This window comes from Elephantulus edwardii, unplaced genomic scaffold (assembly GCF_000299155.1).
Source record: "Elephantulus edwardii isolate Elephantulus edwardi_28Jun2011 unplaced genomic scaffold, EleEdw1.0 scaffold00058, whole genome shotgun sequence".
Classification (NCBI taxonomy): Eukaryota; Metazoa; Chordata; class Mammalia; order Macroscelidea; family Macroscelididae; genus Elephantulus; species Elephantulus edwardii.
Window position 1 is genome coordinate 17,533,382 of NW_006399808.1, and position 27,637 is coordinate 17,561,018.

At 38.2% G+C, this 27,637-nt stretch overlaps 1 protein-coding gene across 1 annotated transcript in view; it reads right to left on the bottom strand.

The window, feature by feature from the left end:
* Positions 1-27,637, bottom strand: part of MFSD8 (major facilitator superfamily domain containing 8) — a 52,987-nt gene that overhangs the window by 18,174 nt on the left and 7,176 nt on the right. Inside the window, exons 5-8 of the mRNA XM_006887577.1 lie at positions 23,377-23,521; positions 19,895-19,950; positions 10,482-10,590; positions 7,892-8,026 (exon numbers count right to left, since the gene is read on the bottom strand). Of these exons, the coding sequence (XP_006887639.1) occupies positions 7,892-8,026; positions 10,482-10,590; positions 19,895-19,950; positions 23,377-23,521 (445 nt within the window). The remainder of the gene's footprint in view (positions 1-7,891; positions 8,027-10,481; positions 10,591-19,894; positions 19,951-23,376; positions 23,522-27,637) is intronic.

Below are 27,637 nucleotides of genomic sequence, written 5' to 3' on the forward strand. Positions count from 1 at the left end.
CCCTCAACCAGGATAACCCTTCTCATCTGCCAAGTCCCTTCAGAAAATATCTTCCATTGTCCAACCCATGATCTGACAGCTTGTATCTTAAGCTTTCTTGGCTTCTGTGATTCCAAAAACGTTGACTGCTGACATATCCTAGAGAGGGTAAAATCAGCCTGCTCCTTGGAGGCAAGAAATTTGAAGCTCTGTCTGACATATTTTGGACATGCTGCAAATTTTTGGAGAGGGACATTATGCTTGGAAGGGTGGAGAGACAGCACAAAAGAGGATGACCCTGGATGACATGGATTGACTCAGTGACTGGGGTAATGGGGAAAGATATGTCAAAGGCAATGATGTTGTGTCAAGGCAGAGCAGGGTTCAAAGCTGTTGTACATAGGGTTGTAGGCAAATAACAACAGTATCTTTTCATATGTTGGAAATTTTCCGGAATAAAAAGTAAAAGCCATCACCATCAGAACATCCCTAAGACTGTGTATTTTTAGCCTTATCTTCTCCTATTTTCTCATTCTGCTCTCCTGCTTTAAATACAAAAGCTTGGACCCAAAAGCCTTTGCAATACCTCCCCCAGTGAAAAGAGGAGAACTACAGATCATTGATGGCATTGTTGTCCAAGTAAGACAAAATGGGTCATAGGGGCACAGGGCCAGAAGGAGTAAGAATAACAGCCCCTCACTGCCCCAGAACAGAAAGCAGATAAAGAGCTAGTAGGCCAGGCCCATGATGGCTTTATGGGCCCCACCAGCAGCAAGAAGTTTATTTATTCCTTGCTGACTCAAAGATTCACAGCTATGGTACCAACAGTGGGGTTCATTAGAGAAGGAAGTTGGAGAGTGGGAGAGGCAAAGAATATCACTCAAAACAAGTCCAGGTGTTTGCTCAATAGTTCTAAGGCACAACTCCTCAATAAATTCAGGATCCAGTTTCAGTTAAGCAGTCAAATCTAAATCATCCCACAAGGTTTGCCTCAGACCAGTTGTAAGTCAACTTCTTCAAACATCCAGCAAGAAGAGCCAAACCTTTAATTGTGGCCAGTACAAGTGCAAGAAGCCTCAGGTCACATCTTGTCACCATTTGTCCACAGCAATGTCACAGTCTCTCCCCCATCAGGGTCTTGCTCTCACCAGGGTCTTGCCACCACAAGCCTTGTGGGCCTCAATTTTTTTTTTAATGTTTAGATTTTTTTTAGCTTTTCTTGAGGTTTTTTAAAAAAATATTTCTTCATTGTTGTACATTTTCTCCCCACCCCAGTCCCTCCCCCAGTCCACCCTCCAATGCACCTCCTGGTTCCAGACTGTTGTCATACTGTAGAACATTGAGAATTTTATCATTCTTTTCATTATCCTGTTAAACTGCTTATTATTGAATCAAGTTATTAAATAATGACTATAAAGTATGAATACACCTGTATGTACTTCATTTCTAAAATACGGTTTATCATTGTTGATGTTATGTGCCATCAAGTCACTTGTGACTCATAGTGACCCTATGTACAGCAGCTCTGAACCCTGCTCTATCCTGAGACAATCTCATTGTCTCTGACACACGTACTTCCACTATCCCAGTGACAGAGACAATCCATCTCATCCAGGGTCTTCCTTGCTTGCATTGTTCCTCCACCCTTCCAAGCATGATGTCCTTCTCCAAGGACCAGTCCTTCCTTGCAACATGCCCAAAGTATGTCAGACGTAGCTTCAGAATTCTTGCCTGTAAGGAGCAGCCTGATTTTACCCTCTCTTGGAGGAACCTGATTGCAGTCCATGCTATCAATACTCTTCTCCAACACCACAACTCAAAGGCATCAATTCTTCTATCATCTTTTATCATTGTGCAGCTTTCTGATATATAGCAAGTAATTGCAAAGACCATGGAGTAGATCAGGTGCACTTTAATCTCTAGACTGACACTGTTGTTCTTCAATACTCTAAAGAGGTCCCTGACAGCAGATTTTCCCAATACAATTAATCTTTTGATTTCCTGGATGCTGGTACCAATAATGTTGATTGTGGAATCAACTAAGCTGAAGCTGTTAACAATCTCAATCTCTTCACTGTCTATCATGATGCTGCCAATCAGCCTAGTGATAAGAATCTTTGTTTGTAGCCAACATTAAATTCCACACTACTTTTAGACTAACCATGTATCTTGGGCACACCTAGAACATTGCCTCCTAATCATTAGAGTTAAGATCCTTTTAGAAATACTCTAAAATTGGTAAAAGCAAGAGTTAATGAATGAAAATAGCTATGAAACCTAAAAAAAGGGCCTCCTTTGTTTCTCATCTTCTCTAAATAGCATCACGAATCATTTGGAAAATCACTGTAGGAGGAAACAAAAATCTACCCTTCCCACCCCCACTCTTTGTTGTTGTTAGGTGCCATCAAGTTGAGTACAACATATAGTGACCCTAAGAACAAAAAAATCTGAATCCAGTCCTATCCTGAGTCATCCTCACACCTGCTGACACACAAGAGCTCATTGCAGCAGTTACTGTGCCAATCCACCTGGTTGAAGGTCTTCGCCTATTCTCTACCCTTCCGAAGCTCCATGTCCTCTAAGGAACAGCACTTCCTAGCAATATGTCCAAAGTATGTGAGGCAAAGCCTCATCTTCTTGCCTCCAGAGAGCCCTCTAGCTGCACCCTCTCCAAGATATATCTATTTGTTCTCTTGGCCATCCGTGGGATGTTCAGTGCTCTTCTCCAACACCACAGCTCAAATGTGTCAATTCTTTTTCTGTCATCATTATTCATTTGTACCCTATTCCCAAGATGGGTGATTCAACTGAATGTGGAAACCATCGAACAATATCATTAATATCACATGCAAGCAAAATACTGCTGAAGATCATTTAAAAACAGTTGGAACAGTACATTGACAGGGAACTGCCAGAAGTTCAAGTGGGATTTAGAAGAGGCTGTGGCAACAGAGAGATCACTGCTGATGTCAGATGGATCCTGGCTGAAAGTAAAGAATACCAGAAGAATATCTATTTGTGTTTTATTGACTATGCAAAGGCATCTGACTGTGTGGATCATGACAAGTTGTGGTTGACATTAAGAAGAATGGGAATCCCAGAGCACTTGATTGTGCTCATGAGGAACCTATACCTGGATCAGGAGCCTGTTGTGTGAACAGAACAGCGAGCATTACGTACTTTGGAATTGGGAAGGGAGTGAATCAGGGTTGTATTCTCTCTCCATACCTCTATATGCTGAGCAAATTATCCAAGAAGCTGTACTCTATGAAGAGGAATGTGGCACCAGGATTGGAGACTCATCAATAACTTGCAGTATGCAGATGACACATTACTTTTTGAAAGTGAGGAGGGCTTGAAGCACTTATTGCAGAAGATCAAGGAATTCAGCCTTCAGTATGAATTGCGTTTCACTCAAAACAAAGATTCTTACTACTGGACCAATTAGGCACCATCATGATGGATGGAGAGGATATAGAAACTGTCAACAGCTTCATCTTTCTTGGACCCACAATTAACAGCCTTGGTACCGGCAGTCAGGAAGTAAGGAGACTCATTGCACTGGGAAAATCTGCAGTTAGGGACCTTTCCAAAATATAGGGGAGTAGTGGTGTCAATTTGAGGACTAAGGTGTGTCTAATTCAAGCCACAGTCTTTCCGATTACTAGCTATGTATCACTACTCTTTAAGTTTTCCATTGCTGCAAAATGAACAAGCAACACTTGTAAAAGATCAAAATAAAGCTGATACTCAAGTTTTTGTTTTGGATCAGCTCTCTGCCTGACTGGTCAGGCATCACTTCCTTCCAAATCCTCATTAGTCAATTTAAATGAGTATGGTATGTACGAACATTATCTTCTCTTTAAGCTGTGCAATTTTTTTTGGTAGATTATGTTGTGAGTATCTATTCAGATGTGTTCACTATGGGTTTTTTTTTCCAAATGAGTAATGTCCTTATTTGTTTTACTTTCTTCGTACATGTCTTTTTTTGTTTGTATTTATTATTGAGGTATATTTTATGTAAAAACATGCCATTTTAATGATGTTTAAATTTTATCACCCATTAACATTAATTTCAACTCTTTTATTGTGAGATATCTAAAGCTGTATAATGAAACTCTAAAGTTTTTTTTTAAAAAACTTATTTTTAAGAGATTGCGCAGCATTTTGTCACTGGAAAGGAAAAAATGACCTCTCAAGGCAGCTAACATAACAAACGTAGAAGACAGATGGAAATCAGTGGCAGTCCCATAAGAGCTACTGGATAAATGTTTGCAAATATTGCCTTTGAGTGGAACTTCAACACTAATCAATAAGGGTGCTTTCAAATCAATGTTATTTGTGACTTTAGAAAAGACCACAGCTCCAAGTTGTCACGACAGGTCCTAGGCAAGGTGCAACAACTTCAGCGAGCACCAAGTTTAGTGAGCGAGTTGAGGTGCACTGAGCACTACACACCACTTGGGCCGCAGCTGTGATAGCTGGAACAGTTTAAACTCCTCTGCCTCAAGACCCATGGAGACAAAGGGTGAAGACACCTTCACCACTTATGTGTCCCACTTTAAAGAAGTCATTGAAGAATGTTCACCAGTAGCCTTCTTGGTTGCCATGGTCACAAATATCTCCATGGTGCAATTTTGCATACGCCAACAGATGTCTGTGGGCATGGCCTGCCATCTTGCTCACTTTGAGTCTTGATGCCCCAAGTCTTGCTGCTTAATGTGGGAAGCACTCTTTCTCTTATCCTAATTTCACAGCTGATGCTGATTTGCAAGATCATGCTGATTTGCATCACAAGGTGTCTGCAGTTTAGGTAGCTGGAGATCAACTGGAGACATTAACCATAATGGCTAAAAAGAAGACAACTTTTAGGTAACACCACAATAGTTATTCTCTGAATTCACTGAGTTCTCTGCTTGAATATAACATCCCTGGCCTTTTTTCCTAGACAAGTGTATCAAATATACTACTATTACCTGATCCCATTCATCCTGGGTTTGTCATTCTTTATTCTTTCTCTCTGCTTTATACCTCTTTAAAGCAGCTTATGTATAATCTTATGTTACCAGTATTCCTTATGACAGTGATACAATATGTATATTGAAATGTAAACATTCTAGAGCATTTTGACATTCTTTGCCATTTTAACCAGAATTTCTAAACCACATTAACCACTGATACTTTCTTGTTGTACACATCTATTAACAACATCTATTACCACATAATAAAAGAAGATTTTTGTGACAGATATTTTTAGAAATATATTTGGTAGAACATAATATACACTATAGATTTCACTGTTGAATATCAGCCAGCCATAGATAGCTGGGTCTATTGGTCTGTGTGCCTGTCATTGTACCAGTAACATGCTGTTTTGGTTAATACTGCTGTGTAGCAGATTTTGAGGTCAGGGAGTGCTATGCCTCCAACCTCACTTTTTCTTTTTTAGAGTGTTTTGCTTATTTGGGGTCTCTTGCCTCTCCAAATAAATTTTATAGTTTCCCTTTCAATCTCCTTGAAAAATTAATTTGGTATTTGGTTGGGATTGCATTGAACATGAAGATTGCTTTTGGTAGGATCATCATTTTCACCATATTGAGTCTTCCTATCCATGAAACAGGGAACATTTTTCCATTTCTTTAGGTCTTTTATTGTGTCTTGCAGAAATGCTCTGTAGTTTTCTTTGTATGAGAATATGAGAACTGAGGCACAAACAGATTTGTACACCAATGTTTATAGTAGCATTATTCACCATCACAAGAACATGGAAACAGCCCAAAGGTCCAATCACAAATGAATGGATTGAGAAATTATGGTATATTCACATAACAGAATACTATGCAGCATGCAAGAGCAATGATTTTGTAAATTATTACCTAACTTGTTAGGGCCTGGAAAGCATTATGCTGAGTGAACTAACTCAGTCCTACAAAGATAAATATTTTATAAAAAACATTATTGTAGAATAAGTATAAGGATCCAAGAAGAGTGGGAGAGGGTGGAAGCAGAGGGAAGTGGATGTATAGGGCAGGGGGGATTAATCATCAGGTTGTACAATTTGATGGGTAGGGGGGGTGAGAGAAATGAAAGAATTTGTTCAAATTTGTATTAGAATTTTGTACATAAACTAGTAGGAAAAAATATATACTATAGAATATCTTTATGTGTTTATGCATTATTCAGAAGACCCAACTTTGCTTACTAAAAGTGAGGAGGACTTGAAATGCTTGCTACAGAAGATCAAAGATAACAGCCTTCAATATGGATTACATCTTAACATCTAGAAGATAAATATCTCCTCATCACTGGACCTAGAAGCAACATCATGAAAGATGGAGAAAAGACTGAAATGATAAACTATTTCATCTTACTTGGATCCACAAATAACATCCTTGGTACTAGCAAGCAGTCAAGAGATCAGAGGACATACTGCATTGTCTGCTGTCTGAAACTGGATAAAGTTTCATCTCACATACTTTAGTTATACTGCTGTTGTTGTTGTTTGGTGCCGTCGAGTTGTAGACAACTCATAGCGACCCTATGAACGAACAGCCTGAGCACTGTTTGTACATAGAGTTTCCGGAGGCAAACCATTTTGGAAATGGATGTCGCTCCTGCTTCCAGGCTTGATTTAGTCGGGAAGCTCCAGCCAACACTGTCCACCATGGGTACCCATTACCACAATGGGCACATAATTGTCACGAGATCCTGGGAGGAGCTAACCAGGAAGAACATGGCCGCCTCCTCTCCCAGCTGCCTTTGGGCTTAAGGCTGCCTCCTGCCTTAAACCCTAGGCCAAGCCTAGCTTGCCTCACTCCCGGGGACAGAGAAAACTGCACATCAAACACATGCCTGGAAAAGCACTGGACTCCAAAAGCTTGCCATGATTCTCACACCACCATGCTCCTTCTGTTGCTAGGAGCAGCTATTCCTTGGGAGAAAATATCATGCTTGGAACTAGGGAGTTCAGCTAAAAAGAGGATGGACACAGTGACTGCAGCAATGGGCTCAAGTGTCTCAGAGGGGATGAGGATTGTACAGATTAGGATAGGCTTCAGATTTTTTGCTCAAAAGGTCACTTTGGGTTGTACTCAACTCAATTGCACCTAAGAACAACAAATATCTTTATGCTCTGGTGGTGTGTGCTGTAGAGAATTGCACTGCTAACCCACAAATTACTCTTCTCTGGAGGCTTGAATCTGCCAGTGGCTTAATGGGAGAAAGATGGGAATTCTCCTCCCACATAATTGATAACATTGTATATTTCAATATACAAGCCTGCTGGAGGGTCAGGTGTGAGTTGGTTCGGACTTAAATGATGGTTTTGAGTTGGTAGCATATCTTTAAATATGAGAAACTGCCTCAAGTTTCTCTCATAAAGTAGCCAATGGCTTCAAAAGGCTGACATTTTAGTTAGTATTTTAAACTTGCAAAATCTCAAGGATCATGGCTGATATATAATGAGAAAATAATGGAATTGTGGTATTGGTGAAGAGCAGTGAGTATACTATGGATTGATGAAAGAACAAACAGATGTCTCAGAGGAAGCGCAACTGGGTGTTTCTTCAAGCTAAGGATAGTGAAACTTCATCTCACATGACACTTACCAGGAGGAACCAGTCCTTGAAAAAATAAGATACTAAGCTGGGAAAGGAAAAAGTTCAATGAAAGAGAAGATGACCTTCAACAAGAGATGTTCACACAGTAACTGTAACAATAAGCTTGGGCACATCAGAGAACATCAGGATGGTGCAGGATAGGGCAAGATTCAACTCTGCTGTTTATAGGGTCACTAGGAGTTGTATTTGACTTGACAGCATCTAACAATAACTAGTACAACTGTTTATATTAACTCTCATATTTCTCTTTTAAAAAAACAGACTTTAACAAAAATCAAAACTATATGACTTACTTTTTGGAAAGTGATTTAATTCCCATGAAAAGAAGAATTGCCTCAATTCCAAGAGCTGCAAGTATTATTCCATCATACAAAACAGCTTGTTTTCTAGTCCAGGCATACATATCCATTGTTAATGGGGTAATAATGCTAAGGAAAAAGAGAGATAAAGATATACTTATTTTTATTTAGGTCATAGTCATTGTAGTGAATGTGTAGGTATCAAAATACAAATTATAATACCTACACATTCAAGAATTTCTATTCCTTTGACCAGTGACATCAGATCTATATAAGCACAAATGTGAACACATTTTGTCATTAAGCTGCTAAATTTGTCTATTTATATTCCCATTTTTCACATTTATTTCAGTTACTTCAGAAAATGTGAAAATACACAAAGAAAACTAATCTTAATACCAATTATTAGAACATAACTAACAAACTATGGTCATATTTTAATTTATAAAGATTTTTTCAATGAAATAATGTTAGTATTATTACGCTATCGTTGCTAAGTGTCCTCAAGTTGAAAGTGACTCAAACCTGAACCTCCAGGAAGTTTTTTCAGAGGCAGTTTTACCAGAGGCAGTAAATTGTGGGTGAGGAGATCACTCATCCTTTGCCTGTGGAGCACCTGCTGAACTGGAACTGCCTTTAGCTTGGCAATGCATCTCCTCATCCACTAGGCCACCAGTGCTCCCTATTATGTTATTGCTGTTGTATACTGCTGACCCTCTAGCAGATTTTCAGAGGCAATAAACTGCACAGGAGGAGACTGCTCATCTTTCTCCGATGGAGTAGCTGGTGGATTTGAATGGCATACCTTTGGGTTGGATGCCTAACTCCTTACCATTAAGTGACCAGAGCTCTCTATTATGTACTAGCACCTGCATTTTTTTTCTCTTCCTCAGTCTCTTCCACCCCTCCCTTTAGAGATGTATACTGTTCTTTCACCTCTGAATGTCTGTCTTTATGTGGCCATTTCCTTCCTTGTCCAAGCTTCTTTTTGTACTTTGTACCTGTTTTGCAACCTATTTTCATTCTATTACATGATTCTAAAATAAAACTGAAATGTATTTAAACTATAGTTCTCTTAAAAATATCATTATCATTTATGAATTTAAAGTAGATGTGCGGACTGTTCATACATTACTATAATTTTAAAATAAAGACTCAAGCAAGGTACACATGTATTGGTATAAAATTGTCTCTATGGTAAGAGCATAAACAGAGTTTTCTAGTGGTAGTCTCACTCATTAGTTTAATAAATATACACTCATTAGTTTAATAAATATACACGTTGTTGTTGTGTACTATTGAGTTGTTCGGAGTCTGTAAACAGAATGGGAGGGAGATTGCCTTCTCCCGCGGAGCAGCTGGTGTTTCGGGGATTGCATGCCTTTGGGATTGCAATGTAGCTTCTTTACCATTAAGTCACCAGAAATCCGTATATAAAGCATGAGCTATTTTATTTTTTTAAAATAAAATTTTTATTTTATACTGGTTTGCTTACAAAATTTGTATACATGGTTTTTCACACTGGATCTTTCCCATTTCCTTACTCACCCCTCCTTCTACCCATCAAATTGTGCAACCTGTGATTAACCCCCTGCCCATCCTCACCTCTCTGCTCCTCCCCTCCCCTCCTTGGATCCTCATACATGTTTTACTAGTTATCTTTCTATTTCTAATATGAGTAATTTTTTTGGAAATAATTTAATCCCATGAAAATAAGAATTACTTCAATTTTTAAAGTTTATATTTAGTTGAACAGAAAAAAAGTTAAAAAGATGCATATGGAAGTAAACAGTTCCTTCTAGGGAAAGGAGTAGCTGTAGAAATAGAATGATACTATTTTGGATTCTTATAAAAATGCACTATTTTTGTAACTACAGGAAGATATTTGAAAAATAATTATATAATAAAAATCAACAAAGGTGGAGATTGTGTAGTATATCTCAGTTATGTTTTTATGGATTAGGACAGATTAAAACTGCTGAATTGAAAACTATATATGTGAATGAATATATGTAATATACATATATTTGAAATTATATAATTAATAGTTAATTATGGTACTAATTTAAGTATAAAACTCAAATAAAGGGGAAAATACTAGTTAAACTTTTATGAGGAAGTAACGAAAGTTTAAAAAACCAACAAAAACAAGCAAAAAAATGGATATAATTGTTTTCCAACAACACTTTCTTAATGAGAAAAACAAACATATTATTAAAAAAACTATAGAATTATTCACTCATAACCAGAGAAATATATTTTGTATAAGGTTTTAAGTAGCATCTATATGTTGTTGTTGTTGTGTACCAGAGGGTCAGAACTGACACACAGCTGACCTTCTGGAAGGTTTTCTGAGGCAGTTAAATTGCACAAGAGGAGACTGCCATCATTCTCCTGTGAAGCAGCTGGTGGTCTCGAAATGTGTGCCTTTGGGATTACAGTGCAGCTTCTTGCCCCTCGGCCACCAGAGCTCCCTTAACATCTATATATAACTTGCATAATTTTCATTAAGAATTATAGGTTGAAAAAAAAAGAATTATAGGTTAATACATACTTACATAAATAAGAAGAGGATAAAACTTACGTCTCAAAAAGGGCAAAGATAAACAGAATCACAAAAAATAGAACATTAGTGGCCACGACAGCAACTTGGTCAATATGTCCTTGGGGGATCTCAATGTCATTGGCACTTCCTACAAGTGAAGAGAAAAAAAAATTACTCATACACCTAACTTTTGTTATGATAGGATATGTTGTTATTGTGGTTGAGTACCGTAAAGTCTGAACCAACTCATAGCTGACCCTCTGTTGGCTTTCAGAAGTAGTTAATTGCACAGGAGGAGACTGACCGTACTTCTCCCATGGAGCAGCTGGTAGCCTCAAACAACCATGTGCCTTCAAGATTGCAGAGCAGCTTTTTGCTACTAGGCCATCAGAGCTCCCAATTTATAAAATTTCGTGAATAAATATTTAAAAATACTTTCTAGGCTTCAAAACAATTTAAACACAAAAAGAAAGATATATAAATACCATTAAAAATATTTTTAATTCTTTCCTGTATACACACACACACACTCTTATACACTCTCTTATATTTTTCAACCCTGTGAACTATAGCCAATATATAAACAATATATAAATTTCTTTTATTTTTCCTTTCTGTTTGATGTCCCCCAACCTAAAATAAGAATGTTTTATAGAGTTCTATAATAATCTCAAACTAAATACATTTGCTTAAGATTTCAGTTGCATAATTTTTCTACCTTACCTCAATCTTAAATTCACCAAGATTTCATGAAAAATTAGTTTACTAATAGGTTCTCAGTTGTATATTCAAATGAAATTGTAAATTTTAATTTTATAATCAGAATCTCGATGTTATGTAAAATTAGTATTACTAAAAATTTCTTATGCTATCATGTATATTTTTTAAAAGACATAGCCAGAGTTTGCTGGTGGTTTTATATAAATACCTTGACTGGTCAGCTAGAATTATGAACGTAAGTTATAAAATATATATTTTATACATATAAAATATACATATATAAAACATACATATAAGTATATATAAACTATTCTTGAAACAGTTAAGAATGATGAGAGGCCACATGCACACGCCTGCTCATTGACTTTCACTCTCTTATTCTGTAATTTGTCCACTATTTTATAATTTACCAACATTGTTAAGAGTATAAAATGTCAAGAAAATAAAAAAATTTTGCTAATGTTTTTAGAGTTGTGCCATAAAATTTTGTATTCTTCCTGGAACTTCTAAACTCTCTTCTCTGTCTATGCTCAGACACAGATCTTTTCACCCACTCTTTGTAATTTAACCAGGTTGCAATTCAATATTTTGTTCATTTCTGAGTGTAAATGTAAGTGAGGGAGGATAAATGAAGAATAATGGAGGACTAGATGCAAATTTAAATATTCACAGATTACTGTACTTCAGAAAAATTTTGTAAAATGTAACATATAATTTGCCATTTTAAGTGTATAATTAAGTGGCATTAATTACATTCACATGTTGTTTACCCATCACCACTATTCCCAAAACTCTTATATAACTCCAGATAGAAACCTTATAATAATTAATAACTCCCTACCATTCTCCCTATAACCTCAAACCTACGTTCTCTATGGATATGTCTATTCTCAGTAAATCATATAAATAAGACTTATATTTTTCCTTTTTTTAACTTCTTATTTAAATAGCATTCAGTTTATTACAAATATTTAGTATTAGCTTCCCATATTGCCCCCTTTTGTTTTTATCATAGTTATGTTATCATCTAGATGAGCATCCTTTATACACAAACAAATAAAACAAATTAAACATAATAAACTCAAAGAAATACTTTCAAAAATCTCCATATGATCAGAAGGATTCAGGTTGAGTATTCCTTGAAAGTTTGTTTTAACTGTCCCCTTGCCACAAGACTTATATGTTTGTCTTTCTGTGTCTACTATATTTTATTTCATGTTTTCAAGATTCATTCTGTTGCAAGTAACCTACATCAGAATCTCATTCCTTTTTAGAGCTTAATAAAACATCATGATTTATAGGTACCAAATTTTGTTTAAAAATTAATTTGTTTATACTATCTTTGGAGGCAAGAATGATGAGGCTTCGCCTCATATACTTTAGGCATTTTGTTAGGAGGAGCTATTCCTTGGAGACGGACATGATGTTGGGAAGGGTGGAGGGTCAGCAAAGGAGAGGAAGATCCTCAAGTAGGTGGACTGACATGGTGACTATTGCAATGGGCTCTGTGTGTCAGGAAGTGTGGGGATGGCACAGGATTGAACAAGGTTTAGATCTTTGGTTCAAAGGGTCGCTATGAGTTATACTGGACTTGATGACACATTAATTTAACAATTAATTTATTAAGAGAAACTTGAATTATTTTCCCCTTTCAACTTTTGTCACTAATGCTGGACAATGAATAAGGATGACAGAAGAATAAATGTCTTTGAGCTATGGTGCTGGAGAAGAGTGTATCTCATGAACTGCCAAAAGAACAAACAGACGTGTCTTGGAAAAGTACAGTCAGAGTGCTCCTTGGAGGCAAGATGGCAAAGCTTTGGGCATGTTGCTAGGAGAGGCTATTCCTTAGAAAGGGACATCCTGCTTGAAAGTGAAGGGTCAGAAAAGGACAGGAAAATTTTCAATGAGATAGAATGACACATGACTACAGCAATGGGCTGAAGTGTATCAGAGATGATGAGGATGGCACAGGATAGGACAGGGTTCAGGTCTGTTGTTCGCACGGTCACTATGACTAGTACTCAACTCAGTGGCACTAACAACAACACAAATGAGTTATCCAAATTAAGACCTAAATAGTATTCATTCACTGCTTTTATCTCTTACAATCTGTAACAGTGACCCTCTGCCCCTTTCCTATTAAGGATTTAAAAAAAAAAAGTATACTGAAATCCTAACTCCTATCCTGTAGTTTTGATCTAGTTTGGAAATAGGGATATTCCTTGGTTATTTCAATGAGATCATACCAGTGTGAGTAGCTCCTAATCTAATCACACTGAGTTATAAGAAGACTATAACCAGAATATACATATAAATACACATACAGAAGACATATACATGTGAAGATCATCTACAAACTAAGACCAACAAACTAAGACATGCCCAAGGTTTTTTGTGGTGTCACACAGGGAGCTCTGGTGGCTTAGTGGTTAAGAACTTGTTGCTGCCAACCCAAAGATATGTTGTTTGAATCCATCAGCTACTTCACAGGAGAAAAAGAGGCAATCTCATCTCATGTAATTTACCACCTCTGAAAATCTAATAGAGAGTCAGCTATGGGTCGGTTCCATCTAGACAGAATACAACATGTGTGGTGTCAAGCGTTTATTGTACAAAATGGCTTTCCTAGCCATGGCCTTTGACTTGCCACATGGATGGGTGAGATCATATAAACAGGGTGTCTGTCCACAAAAGGGATGGTTAGTTTTGCCATTAAACTTAGTGGATTTGGCAGCAGAAATTGGGATTCTCAACATCAACAAGAGAGAGGAAGCAAGATGTTTCCTTTGAGGCTTGGGATTTCTGCGCCAGCAAGAGTGGGATGTATACAAGAACAATAGCAACCTCAGTAAAAAACTTTTGTTTTTTTGTTTTGTTTTTTCCGAAAACCAACCTCAGAGCTGACTTGAGACTGCTGCCTCAGGACCCAAGCTTGCCGGAGCACTGAAGGAAGATGCCATAACTGTCAGGACTAAGGGCACTTAGTAACACTGACCTGGGGGCTGTAAAGCTGAAAATCAAATGATTTGTAATCATGTTTGAGAAGCTGTCTGGACTAACACTTAGTATTCTGTTGCCAACCTGTATAATAGCCTGTTATTTTCACCAATAAACCTCATAACCACTCTAAGCATGGTTCTGTGAGGTCTAAGTGGTCACTGCAATGAATTTCGAATGCTGATCAGTATGTTTAGTATTGTAATTAGTGGATATAGCTGCAGAGATGTTGAATATCATGTCTCACATTATAGGAATTAGTTTTGTATTGTGGAAGTTGTTGATGGAGACAGTTCCTTTTTGTAGACTTGGTAGAAGTCAGACTTGGCTATTTCCATGCTGCCTACACTCGTTTTGAACTATGACACTTGTGGAAAGTAAAAAAGACTTGAAAACACATACTGCAGAAGATCAAAGACTACAGACTTCAATATTAATTACACCTCAAAATCAAGAAAACAAATATCCTCTATATTGGATCAGTTGGCAATAGCATGACAGATGAAATACAGATTAAAATTGCCAGTGATTTTATTTACTTGCTTCTACAATCAACACCCATAAAAAGTTTTGCTACAATTTAGATGCAATTACTATCCTAGATGTTACTGATGACCTTTTTCCAAGAATTTGTTTCCATATCCATTAGTCTTTCAACATGTTCACTTTCCTTTTTGTATCCTATAATTTGACAATGTATTTATTTTTGTTTGATCCTGTTTAGGATAATAGTGTCCAATATTGTCCTAGTTTAGACAAAATTGTATTATACTGGTTCTCCTACCTCCTTATCAAGCTGCAATTAAAATCAAGATAGGTGTGTAGTCGGGCTGAATCCTTTATCTGTATCTATTCAGCTTATGTAAAGCAAATCATTCGAGAGGCTAAAATTTATGAAGAAGAATGTGGCATCAGGATCAGAGAAAGACTCATCAATAACCTGTGCTAAGAGATGACACAATATTGCTTGCTGAAAGTGAAGAGGCCTTGAAATGCGTACTGCAGAGATTATAACACTTTAGCCTTTAATATGGATTACATTTCAATGTCAAGAAGATAAATATACTCACCACTGGGCAACAAGGTAATATCAAGATAGATAGAAAAATGAGTGCAGTTGTCAACAATTTCATCTTACTTGGATTCACAATAAATACCTTTAGAACCAGCAGTTGAGAAATCAAAATACGTATTATTATTGTGGTTGCTGGTATGTGCTGTTGAACCACTTGGGACACACAGTGACTATGTACAGCAGCTCTGAACCCTGCTCTATACTGAACCAACTTCACTGTCTCCAACACACCTATTCCCATTAGTCAATCCATCACATCAAGGGTCTTTGCCTCCTGTGCTTTCCTGCCATCCTCTCAAGCACTGGTCCCTCTGCAAGGACTGATACCTTAGTGGAACATGCCCAAAGTATGTCAAATGGAGCTTAAAAATCCTTGCCTCCAAGGAGCAGTCTGGTTTCACCCTCTCCATGACAGACCTGTTTGTTCTCTTAACAGTTGTCAGTATATTCAATAACCTTCTCTAGCACCACAATTCAAAGGTATTAATTCTCCTTCTATCATTTTTAGTCATTGTCTAGATCTTTGATGCATAATACATAATTGCGAAGACCATGGCCTGGATCAGGCACATCTTAGTCTCTAGACTGACATTATTGTTTTTCAGTACTCTAGAGGTGTCCCTGAAAGAAGATTTTCCCAATGCAATTAGTCTTTTCATTTCCTGGCTGCTAGTACTAAGAGTGTTAATTGTGGAGCCAAGCAAACCAAAGCTGTTAACAATCTCAATCTCTTCACTGTCCATCATGTTGCTACTAATCGGCCGAGTGGTGAGAATCTTTGTTTTCTTGATGTTGAGCTTCAATCCATATTGAAGGCAGCAGTCCTTGACCCTCTGCAGCAAGTGCTTCAGGTCCTCCTGAGTTTCAGCATACAGGGTAGTGTCATCTGCATAACACAGGTTATTGATGAGTCTTCCTCCAATCCTGATGCTACATTCCTTTTCATAGAACCCAGCCTCCCAGATGATCTGTCCTGTATATAGGTTGAAAAGGTATGGAGATAGGACACATCCCTGGCATACACCCTTCCTGATTTTAAACTATGCAATGTTTCCTTGCTCTGTTCTGACCACTACCTCTTGCTCCAGGTATAGGTTTTGCATAAGTGTACTGGGATTCTCATTATTCTCAAACACATATTAAATTAAGCAAATCTGTTGTCAAGGACTTCTTCAAGGTGTTAAATGGCAATGGTGCAAGTTGAAAGACTAAGGTCCATCTAATTAAAGCCATGAGGTTTTCAATTACTTCCCATGCATCCAAAAGTTACATAATGAGTAAGGATAACAGAATAAGAATGAATGCATTTGAATTGTGGTGTTAGAGAAGAGTACGGAATATCCCATGGAATGCCAACAGAACAAACAAATCTGTCTTTGAGAAAAAGGAATCAGTGTGATCCTTGGAGGCAAGCATAGTGAAGCTTCATCTCATATATTCTGGGCATGTTGTTAGTGGGGGATAAATCCTTGGAAAAGAATATCATGCTTGGAAAGGTGGAAGGTCATATGAAAGAGGAAAAAAAGTCCTCAACAAGATGGACTGAAAGAGTGAGTAATTTAAGTATATTAGAGATGGGCTTAAGTGTATCAGAGATGATGTGGATGGCACAGGATAGGGCAAGGTTCAGATCCAATGTGTACAGGGTCACTATGAGTTGTTAATTCAAGGCCACCTAACAACAACAGCATGTGATAACATTCTAGACTCAAAATAAGTCATTTACTCTCAACAACGTCCTATAATCCTTAATAATTTTATCCGAACTGTCAAGAACCTTGACATATCCTTTTTCTGATCTCAGTCACTGCCCCAGTTCAGGTTTTCTTTTATCTGTGTTCTAGGTATCTAAGGTTTATCAATCAGACGTCTTTCCTAGCCAATCATTAACTGTTTATTTTGGCTGAAGTAACTATTTATTATTTAATCATGCTAATGCAAAACCTATTCTTGGACCAAGAGGCAGTCGTCAGAACAGAGCAGGGAAACATCGCATGGTTCAAAATTGGGAAGGGTGTATACCAGGGATGTGTCCTATCTCCATACCTTTTCAACCTGTATGCAGAGCAGATTATCCAAGAGGCTGGGCTCTATGAGGAGAAGTGTGGCATCAGGATTGGTGGAAGATCTATTACCAATCTGCGTTATGCAGATGACACAACCCTGCTTGCTGAAATAGAGGAGGACCTGAAGCGCTTGCTGCAGAGGGTCAAGGACTGCAGCCTTCAGTATGGACTGAGGCTCAATGTCAAGAAGATAAAGATTCTCACCACTGGACCAATTGGTAGCATCAGGATGGATGGTGAAGAGATTGAGATTATTCACAGCTTCAGTTTGCTCAGCTCCACGGTCAACACTCTTGGCACCAGCAGCCAGGAAAGTCTGCAGTTAGGGACCGCTCTAAAGTACTCAAGAGTAATGGTGTCTCTCTGGAGACTAAGGTCCACCTGATACAGGCCATGGTCTTTGCAATCACTTGTTATGCATCAGAGAGTTGGACAATGACTAGGGAGGATAGAAGGAGAATTGATGCCTTTAAGCTGTGGTGCTGGAGAAGAGTATTGAATATACCATGGACTACCAAGAAAACAAACAGATTCAACCTGGAGAAGGTTAAACCAGGCTGCTCCTTGGAGGCAAGGATTCTGGGGCTTCGTCTGACATACTTTGGACATGCTGTAAGGAGAGACAGGTCCTTGGACAGGGAGATCATGCTTGGGAGGGTGGAGGGACAGCACAGGAGGGGAAGACCCTCTATGAGGTGGATTGATTCAGTGACTGGGGTAATCTGAATGGGTGTGTCAGAGGCAACGTGATCAGCACAGGAGAGAGCAGGGTTTAGGGCTGTTGTACATAGGGTCACTATGAGTTGAAACAACTCGACAGCACATAACAACAATTACTGTATTAAGGAGAGAGAACTAGGATGGGATACAAGCCCTACTCTACTGGATGCTTATGTAAGCTCATAGGACCCCAGTGCTATCTCTTGTGGAACACTCACCAGACACAGAATCCAGCCTTTATCACTCACAGTTGCCATCTAGCAGCACCACAACTAACAGTCTATAGGATGCTGGCCCATTTGTTTACCAGTCTCCTACATCACCCACATTCGCCATCTAGCTACACCACAACTGACAGTGTACAGGTTCCTAGCCTGTCACTCACCAGTTTTGGCAAAACCAGCCTGCACACCTCTGGTCATGTGAGTCATTCCCCTGACAGGTCTGAGTCTCTGGGAGACCTTCTAGCAAATTACCAAATTCAAGGAATATAGAGGAGCGAGGAAACTGAACAAAAGAAGAGCCAGTGATGTCAGAAATCTTGGATTTAAACAGCAGGTCAAGTATGTGGGACCACACTGACCTGACACTTTTTATAACTGGTCTGCTACTAATCGTAGGAGAACAAATTATAAAAACCTGTACAAAAAAAAAAAAACCAAACCAAAACCAAAAAACCAAACATGTGTTATGTCACCACTGTCATGACTTTCCTTTATTTAAAAAGTTATTCTAACTTCTTATCACTATGTCTTCCACCCTGAGACATTTAACTTTTCTTCTTCTATTTTTCTTATAAGAATTAAATAAAAGATCCTTGTAAGTACTTGGTAAAATAATACTATGTCTTTTCTACAACTTTATGAACTCCATGAGGATAAGGAATAAATTTAAAATCTTTCATATAGGAAGAAGTCCTCCAAGAGGGACATACCGAATAATTAAATAATGGCTTTTTTGATAAAATATGTCTATTTCCCAAATTGTATCTTTTATAAATTCTTAGCAGAATATATGCTAAAGACAAAAGTGTACCAAAGAAATTGGAAATCTTGTTTTCAGTGATGATATTTTTATCTTGAAAATGTTGAATATATATTATAAAGGAATTAAAGAATAATGTTAACATTGTGAACATAACTGTACCCACCTGAGCCAGAAAAAGCCCAGAGGATGAGAATATACATTTGCAAGTTTATAAAAAGGATAAAAATACAAGAGAAATCACACCTATTCTCACAACTAAAAGAACATACATAGAATGAAAGACATATTTGATTGTAAAGTTACTGAAATATCATAAAGATCTTAAGAAATTTAAAATACTGAATCTTTGAAAGTAGACAATATAATTTTTAACTATGTTTCTAGTAGAAATAACAGATGCTGTTAGATCTTGTAAAAAATATTTTTCTTACTGAACTTTCAGCAAAGCCTTATAAATAGGTGTGTCCATAAGGGGAACAATAACACCATAGAATCATTCTTTCCTTGGAACTGTAAACATATCAGGTCAAACAGGCAGCATGTGCCCAAGGACAAAGCTCAGAGGCAGCAAAGAGTAGTAGGGTATAAAGAGTAAGAGAAATAAAAGAATCACAGTGAGGAAGTGAGAAGAGTACAATTATAGTATACCAATTAATGAACGTTACAAAATACGTATGAGTGGCTTAAGGGAAAATAAAATTGCTTCTTAACTTTCACTCAATAATAAAAATAAAAAAGATCTTTAATCAACTTAGGTAACTTACAGCTTTGAAGATGTTACCCAGTTACTCATTATATTTTCTTCAGAAGCAAAGTTCCAGTATTAAATAGAATCATTAAAACATTATTATGTTAGAGTAATTAAATCAAACAGGTAATAGTACCTTCTTCATAATTAATGTTTTTACACTGTCGTCCTGAGTCATCCACACGATGTTCTCTTAAAAAAAAGAAAAACATGAAATACTTCATTGTGTTTTATCAAAATAACTTTCTTCATTATATTCTCATTATTATAGTATTTCTGTATTATAGTTCATGTAGATTAACATAAATTAGTTAACTCTATAAATCAATAAACATTCTATCTACGGTGACATGGCCATTAGTAATCTATATTTTCATATTATGATATAATTTCTTTTAATAGATTATCAATAAAATATAATAATAAAGAATTTACAATTCCTATCACATTATCAACTACAACTACTTGAAAACATTAATCTAAAAACATTTATGATCTTCCTTAGTTAGATGAAGTCCAGTCATTTCCAAGTATTAATTATAAATGGCCTCATGGATAAAGCACACTAAAGGAACATAACATAATGTAAAAAAAAAGTAACAAATCTTCTGCAATTCTAGAAAATTCTTTCTACTATGTAAAATCTTTGCCTTCTTGACATTGAGCCTCAATCCACATTGGAGGCTGTAGTCCTTGAACCTCTGCAGCAAGCACTTCAGGTTCTCTTCAGTTTCAGCAAGCAGGGTTGTGTCATCTGTGTAACGCAGACTGTTGACAGATCTTCCACCAATCTTGACCCCACATTTCTCCTCATAGAGCCCAGACTCCCGGATAATCTGTTCTGCATACAGGTTGAAAAGGTATGGAGACTGGACACATCCTTGGCGTACGCCCTTCCCAATTTTGAACCATGCACTTTTTCCTTGCTCTGTTCTGATGACTGTCTCTTGATCCAAGTATAGGTTTCTCATTAGCACGATCAAATGTTCTGGGATTCTCATTCTTCTCAGAGTCAGCCACAGTTTGTTATGATCCACAGAGTCAAATGCCTTTGCATAGTCAATGAAACACAGATCTCAGCACTGGACCAATTGGCAGCATCAGAATGGAGGGTGAAGAGATTGAGATTGTTTACAGCTTTAGCTACCTTGGCTCCACAGTCAACACTCTTGGCACCAGTAGCCAGGAAATTAAAAGACATATTGCCATGGGAAAGTCTGTTGTTAGGGACCTCTCTGAGGTACTGAAGAGAAAGGGTGTCTCTCTGGAGACTAAGGTGCATTTGATACAGGCCATGGTCTTTGCAATCACTTGTTGATCAGAGAGTTGAACAATGACTAAGGAAGACAGAAGGAGAATTGATGCCTTTAGCTGTGGTGCTGGAGAAGAGTATTGAGGGTACCATGGACTGCTAGGAAAACAAACAGATTCATCCTGGAAAGGGTTAAACTGGATGACTCCTTGGAGGCAAGGATTCTGAGGCTCAGTCTAACATACTTTGGACATGTTGTAAGGAGGAACCAGTCCTTGGAGAGGGCCATCATGCTTTGTAGGGTGGAGGGACAGTACAGGAGGGGAAGGCCCTCTATGAGGTGGACTGATTCAGTGAGTGGGGTAATTGGGATGAGAGTGTCAGAGACAGTGCAATTGGCACAATATAGAGCAGGGTTTAGGGCTGTTGCATATGGGGTCGCTATGAGTCGCAAGTGACTCGATGGCACATAACAACAACAACAACAACAACAACAACATTGTATATAGTATTCAGAAACTCTGTTGACTTAGCATGTTAAAAGTTTGCCTGCTAACTGAAAGGCCAGCAGTTTGAATTCTCCAGCCACAAAAACTCAAGTGAAGGTTTCCATGAGCTAGAATCTACTCAATAGCTGTGGTTTGTCATTCACTCTGAAACCTGACATATCATGAGCCAATTTTATCGTCTCTGACAGACCTAATTCCATTACTCTTATCACTCAGTCAATCCATACCATCCAACGTCTTTCTCTCTTGCACTTTCCCTCCACTCTTCCAAGCACGATGTCTCTCTCCAAGGATTGGTCCCTCCTGACCATGTTCCCAAAGTATGTGAGATGGAGCCTCAAAATCCTTGCCTTTAGGGAGCATCCTGGCTTCACCCTCTCCAGGATAGACCTGTTTGTTCTCCTAACTGTTCACAGTATGTTCAACACTCTTCTCCAGCACAACTCAAAGGCATCAATTCTTCTATCATCCTTAGTTATTATCCAGCTCTTGGATGTATAGCAAGTAATCACAAAGATCATGGCCTGGATCAGGGGTACCTTACTTTCCAGACTGCTTTTCAGTATTCAAGAGAGGTCCCTGACAGCAGACTTTCCCAATGTAATTCATCTTTTGATTTCATGACTGCTGGAGCCAAGAGTGTTGATTGTGGAGCCAAGTAAACTAAAGTTATCAATGATCGCAATCTCTTCTCTGTGCATCAAGAAGCTGTTAATTGGCCCAGTGGTGAGAATCTTTGTTTTCATGATGTTGAGCTTCAATCCATATTGAAGACTACAGTCCTTGATCTCATTTTCAGGTTCACCAAGCAAGGTTGTGTGTATGTGTGGGTATTTTAGTATCATTTATCTTTACTGATTCATTTTTTCTTGTAGAGTGCATGGTGGATTTGAAACAAGTACATTGTGGTTAGCAGCCCAATATGTAACCTCATCAGGGGTCCTTAGTACTTGTTTAAAGAGCAGAAAATGGGACATGAGGGCACAGGGCCATGAGCATTTCTCTGAAAGGACCAGAGGGAGTAAGTGTAGCACATCCCCTTAACTGTCCTTGAGCAGAAAGCAGATAAAGAGCCCACAGTACGGGCCCATGATGCCTCTAGAGCCACACTAACAGCAAGAGGTTTGTTCGTTCATTGTTGACTCACAAACTCACAGTTGTGGGACCAAGAATGGGGTTTATTAGGCCAGTAAGTTGGATACTGGGAGAGGCAAATAATATGACTGAAAACAAACCCGGGATTTAGCCCAAGTTCCAAGACACAATTCCTCAATTAGTCTAAGCTCTGGTTTCAGTTCAGTAGTCAAATTCAAATCACTCAAACAATGTTTGCCTCAGAGGAATTACAAGTCAGCCTCTCCTTCAAGCATGTGGCCAAGAATAGCAAACACCTTTAATTGTGGCTTTTATCTCAGGGATCCACTGCTTATACCTTGCCACAATTTCTCCACAGTCTCCATAACCAGTGTCTCATTCTCACCAGGGTCTTGCTCCAGTCTTCCTCAAGTCTTGCTGCCACAAGGCTTTCTCACCTCAAGTCTTGCTGCCCAGTATGGAAAGCACTCTTTTTCTTATCCGAGTTCCACAGCTGTTGATGATCGGCCAAGAGTATACTGATTGGCAAGACCATGTGTCTGAAGTTAAGGTAGCTGGAGACTAGAGGGGCTTACTGCAATGGCTAAAAATGCTAACTTTTAGGCTAACATCATAGTACCATGTACAAGATATAACAACAAAAATGAACACAGTTAAATATTTCAAAAATCAAGAAAAGACTGCAGGATAATTGTCATCCAAAATTGATAATGTTCATTTAGCATCACAATTTATAAAAATAATTTTATTATTTCTAATTACCTTAATATAGCAAAGATCAGAATAATATTTAAAACTCCCAAGAAGGCGCCAAGTAAAACGGGTGCTGTGTACATGTTTATCTGCAGATTAATAGCTTCCCAGGTCACACCTTTTTCACCAATAAGTGCAAAAAAAGTCTGAAAAACTTAATAAAATAAAATACATTTTGTTGAATTATTATATGAGAAAAGCTAAGAAGAAATGTGAAAGTTTACCATAGAATAAGATGCAACATTATGAAGTCATCTTCTTACACCATGCATTCTCTGTATGGGCAAAAAGCTCTAAATGGAAGGTAGTTCATTCTTGAGAGGTGCAGCACAATGGAATGAAAACAATCTTTTTACAAAGCACAGAGAACATATACTACTTTAAAAAGAATATATATATATATATATATATATACACACACACACACACACACACACACACACATTTTTTCCCCTGGGGATATATATATATATATATATTTAAGCCTCATGGTGTGAGATGACTGCTGTTGTTATGTACTGTCGAGTCAGAATGGACCCAGAGCTGATACTCCAGAGAGTCTTCAGAGACAGTAAATGTTCAGAGACAGCTCATCTTTCTCTCACGGAGCAGCTAGTGAATTTGAACTGCTTGTGTTTGACTTGGCAATGCAGCTATGTACCACCAGACCACCAGAGCTCCTTGGGAGATGACTAGGAAATAAATTTCTAAAAACATTCCTTGAGGGTGGTTGAAATAATGAAAGTTGAGGAACACTGATCTAGAAATATTTACAAAGAAATACACCTTAAATAACTTGTCAGCATCTCCTTTTTTTAAATATTATTTTTATTGGGAAAAACATATTGGGGGTACAAGGAGGTGAGGGTTGGGGGCAGAAGGTTTAGGATGGGCCAGCTGCTCCACAGTTTGGTCGGTGGGGGGAGCAGGTGAAGGAAATAATGAGGGTCCAGTGGGGACCAGATGCTACAGAGGAATGACAAGCATTTTCCAATAGTAATTAAACCAACTGTCTTATTGATTTGGGAATTGGATGCCGACTCTCTGGCTTCTTCACGCTGAAAGCATCTCCTTTTATAAAAGCATTTCCAAAGGAAATTTAATTTATATGATTTCTTTGATAAACCAAGCCTCATTGCTGTCAAGTCAGAACCAGCTCATACTGACTCTCCAGGAGGTTTTTAGAGGCTGTAAATAACACGAGATGGGTCTACCCATATTTCTCCTATGGAGCAGCTGGTGGATTCAAATTGTCTTTCTTTGGTTTAGCAGTGAAACTTCTTACCCATTAGGCCACCAATTACAAAAGATTCATCAATTTAATGATATGAACATGTATGTCATGTATGTTGTTAGGTACCACTGAGTCACCTATGACTCATAACAATCCTATGAATGACACATCGAACTTTGCCCTATCTTGTGCCATTCTCACATTTCTGATAAGCTTACATCCATTGTTACAGTCACTATACAAATCTATTTTGTTAGAATCTTCCTCTATTTCTCTGACCCTCAATATTTCCCAGCATGATGTCTTTTTCCAAAAACTGGCCCCTCCTGATAACATGTCCAAAATATGTGAGATGAAGTTTCATCATACTTGACTCAAAGCAACACTCTGGTTGAACTTCCTCTAAAACAGCTGCATCACACATACCATCTAAATTATAGGTATTTAACAGCATTTTTAAATGCAACTTTGTGTTAAAACTTGGATCCTTTATTTAGTTTACTATACAAACTTAAGGTCAAGATTAAGTAAGAGATGGTACAAAAGCACTTGGGACAGGGCCTAACATATAGTTAACACTCCATAAATGTTAATGCATATTGACTTACTGGATTTTTTTATTGAGGAAATCCTATAATTTCTTCAAGTCTACATTTTCTTATAATGTTTAAATGAGAAAATGCTTTCTGGGTAGTTAGAAGATTTAACTAAGAACTGAAGTCCTTTCTAGTACCATATTACTGGAGGTAGAATAGTAAATTAAAAATATGATAAATTTTACAATATGGTGATAAGGTTCAATTATATCCCAATTGTGCTTACTATTTATTTCTGACTTCTAAAATTGAAATATTCCACTTTGGTGAATGATTAATGAGATTCCATTTTTGGCTGACTAGAAGGAAATAACAGAAATTGCTAGTGAGTATTAAGATGAAATTAATGAGTTAGATGAATATTGATATTCATAACTGCAAGATCTGATGTATAGGCCAATTATAATATGTTTAGTTCTGAGATTTAGCTTCCTATAACTTTCCTTAAACCCTTCTATATAAAGATTTTTGTTTTCAGTAAGCATGAAAAAAGAAAGTATACTATTGCACAGTGGTGAGCTAAATTACTGGCAAAACATACTTTGTAAGCAGACAAGATAGGTTTGAACTACCTTGGGTAATTAAGTTCTCCAGAGATTGTGAGGACGGCACGGAAAAGGGCAAGGTTCTATCGAATCTGTTGTTCATAGGGTTGCTATGAGTCACAGCTGACTTCAGAACATGTAAAAACAACAGTCAGTGCTTTGGTGTTCTCATTTGTAAAATGTGACTGTTGTTGCTGTTGTGTACCATCGAGTCAGAATCAGCCCAGAGCTGACCCTCCAGTGAGTTTACAGAGGCAGTTAATCACATGGGAGGAGACTGCCTATCCTTCTCCTGCGGAGCAGTGGAGCAGCTGGTCCCCTCAAGCTGTGTAATCTTCAGTATTGCAGGGCAGCTTCTTGCCACTAGGCAACCAGAACTCTCAGTAGTACTTAATTTAGAACACTGATGCCCACAGTAAATGAGTTAACATACATAAAGAACTGAGTTGAATTCAGTCTTTGAACTGAAATGAATCTTAATGCTAGACACAAAAATAAGCTTACTTTTAGTGATGAGGTTTTATAATTGGCTTTATTTTACATCTGCATCTCAAAAGTTTCCTAGTTTCTCCGACAGAGGGGCAGATGGATTCAGATAACCTGACTTGTGTGATCTTTTGTTAACACGCTAAAATCTGAATTAGCAGTCCCCTTTTTAACTCTCATAAGGGCAAGGTCAGGACATTGTGACCAATTTTTCAGTCTACTGACTGGAGCCAAAGTGATAGCCAGGGTACAAAGGTTCTCTCTCTCTCATTGCCCTGCAGTTTTAACTGACACATAGCAGACCTGCCAGCAGGTTTCCAAGATGACAAATCTCATGGGAAGAGTGTGTCCATCGTTATTCCAAGAGGCCATTGGTAGATTCAAACCCTTAGAGAGGCATGCTAGCAGACTAATTGAAGTATTTCAGATAACAGATGTTGCCCTGGACGTGCTCACCAAATTGTGCCAAGAAATCTGGAGAACGACCACTTGGCCAACTGACTGTAAGAGATTGATATTTGTTCCTATCCCAAAGAAAGGTGACCCAACAGAATGTGGAAACTACAGAACAATCTCACTGATTTCACAGGCAAGCAAGATTTTACTGAAGATTATCCAAAAACGACTGGAACAGCACATCAACAGAGAACTACCAGAAGTCCAGGCTGGGTTTAGAAGGGGTTGTGGTACTAGAGATATTGTAGCTGATGTTAGATGGATCTTGGCTGAAAGCAGGGAATACCAGAGGAATGTCTATCTGTGTTTCATTGACTATGCAAAGGCATTTGACTGTGTGGATCATAAAAAACTGTGGCTGACTCTGAGAAGAATGGGAATCCCAGAACACTTGATCGTTCTAATGCGAAACTTATACTTGGACCAGGAGGCAGTCGTCAGAACAGAGCAAGGGAACACTGCATGGTTCAAAATTGGGAAGGGCGTACACCAGGGATGCATCCTATCTCCATACCTTTTCAACCTATATGCAGAACAGATTATCCGGGAGGCTGGGCTCTATGAGGAGAAATGTGGGGTCAGGATTGGTGGACGATTTATCAACAACCTGTATGCGGATGACATAACCCTTCTTACTGAAACTGAAGAGGACCTGAAGCGCCTGCTGCAGAGTGTCAAGGACTGCAGCCTACAATATGGATTGAGGCTCAATGTCAAGAAGACAAAGATTCTCACCACTGGACCAATTGGCAGCATCAGGATGGATGGTGAAGAGATTGAGATTGTACACAGCTTTAGTTTGCTTGGCTCCATAGTCAACAGTCTTGGCACCAGCAGCCAGGAAATTAAAAGGCGCATTGCAATGGGAAAGTCTGCTGTTAGGGACCTCTCCAAAGTACTGAAGAGCAATGGTGTCTCTCTAGAGACTAAGGTGTGTCTGATACAGGCTATAG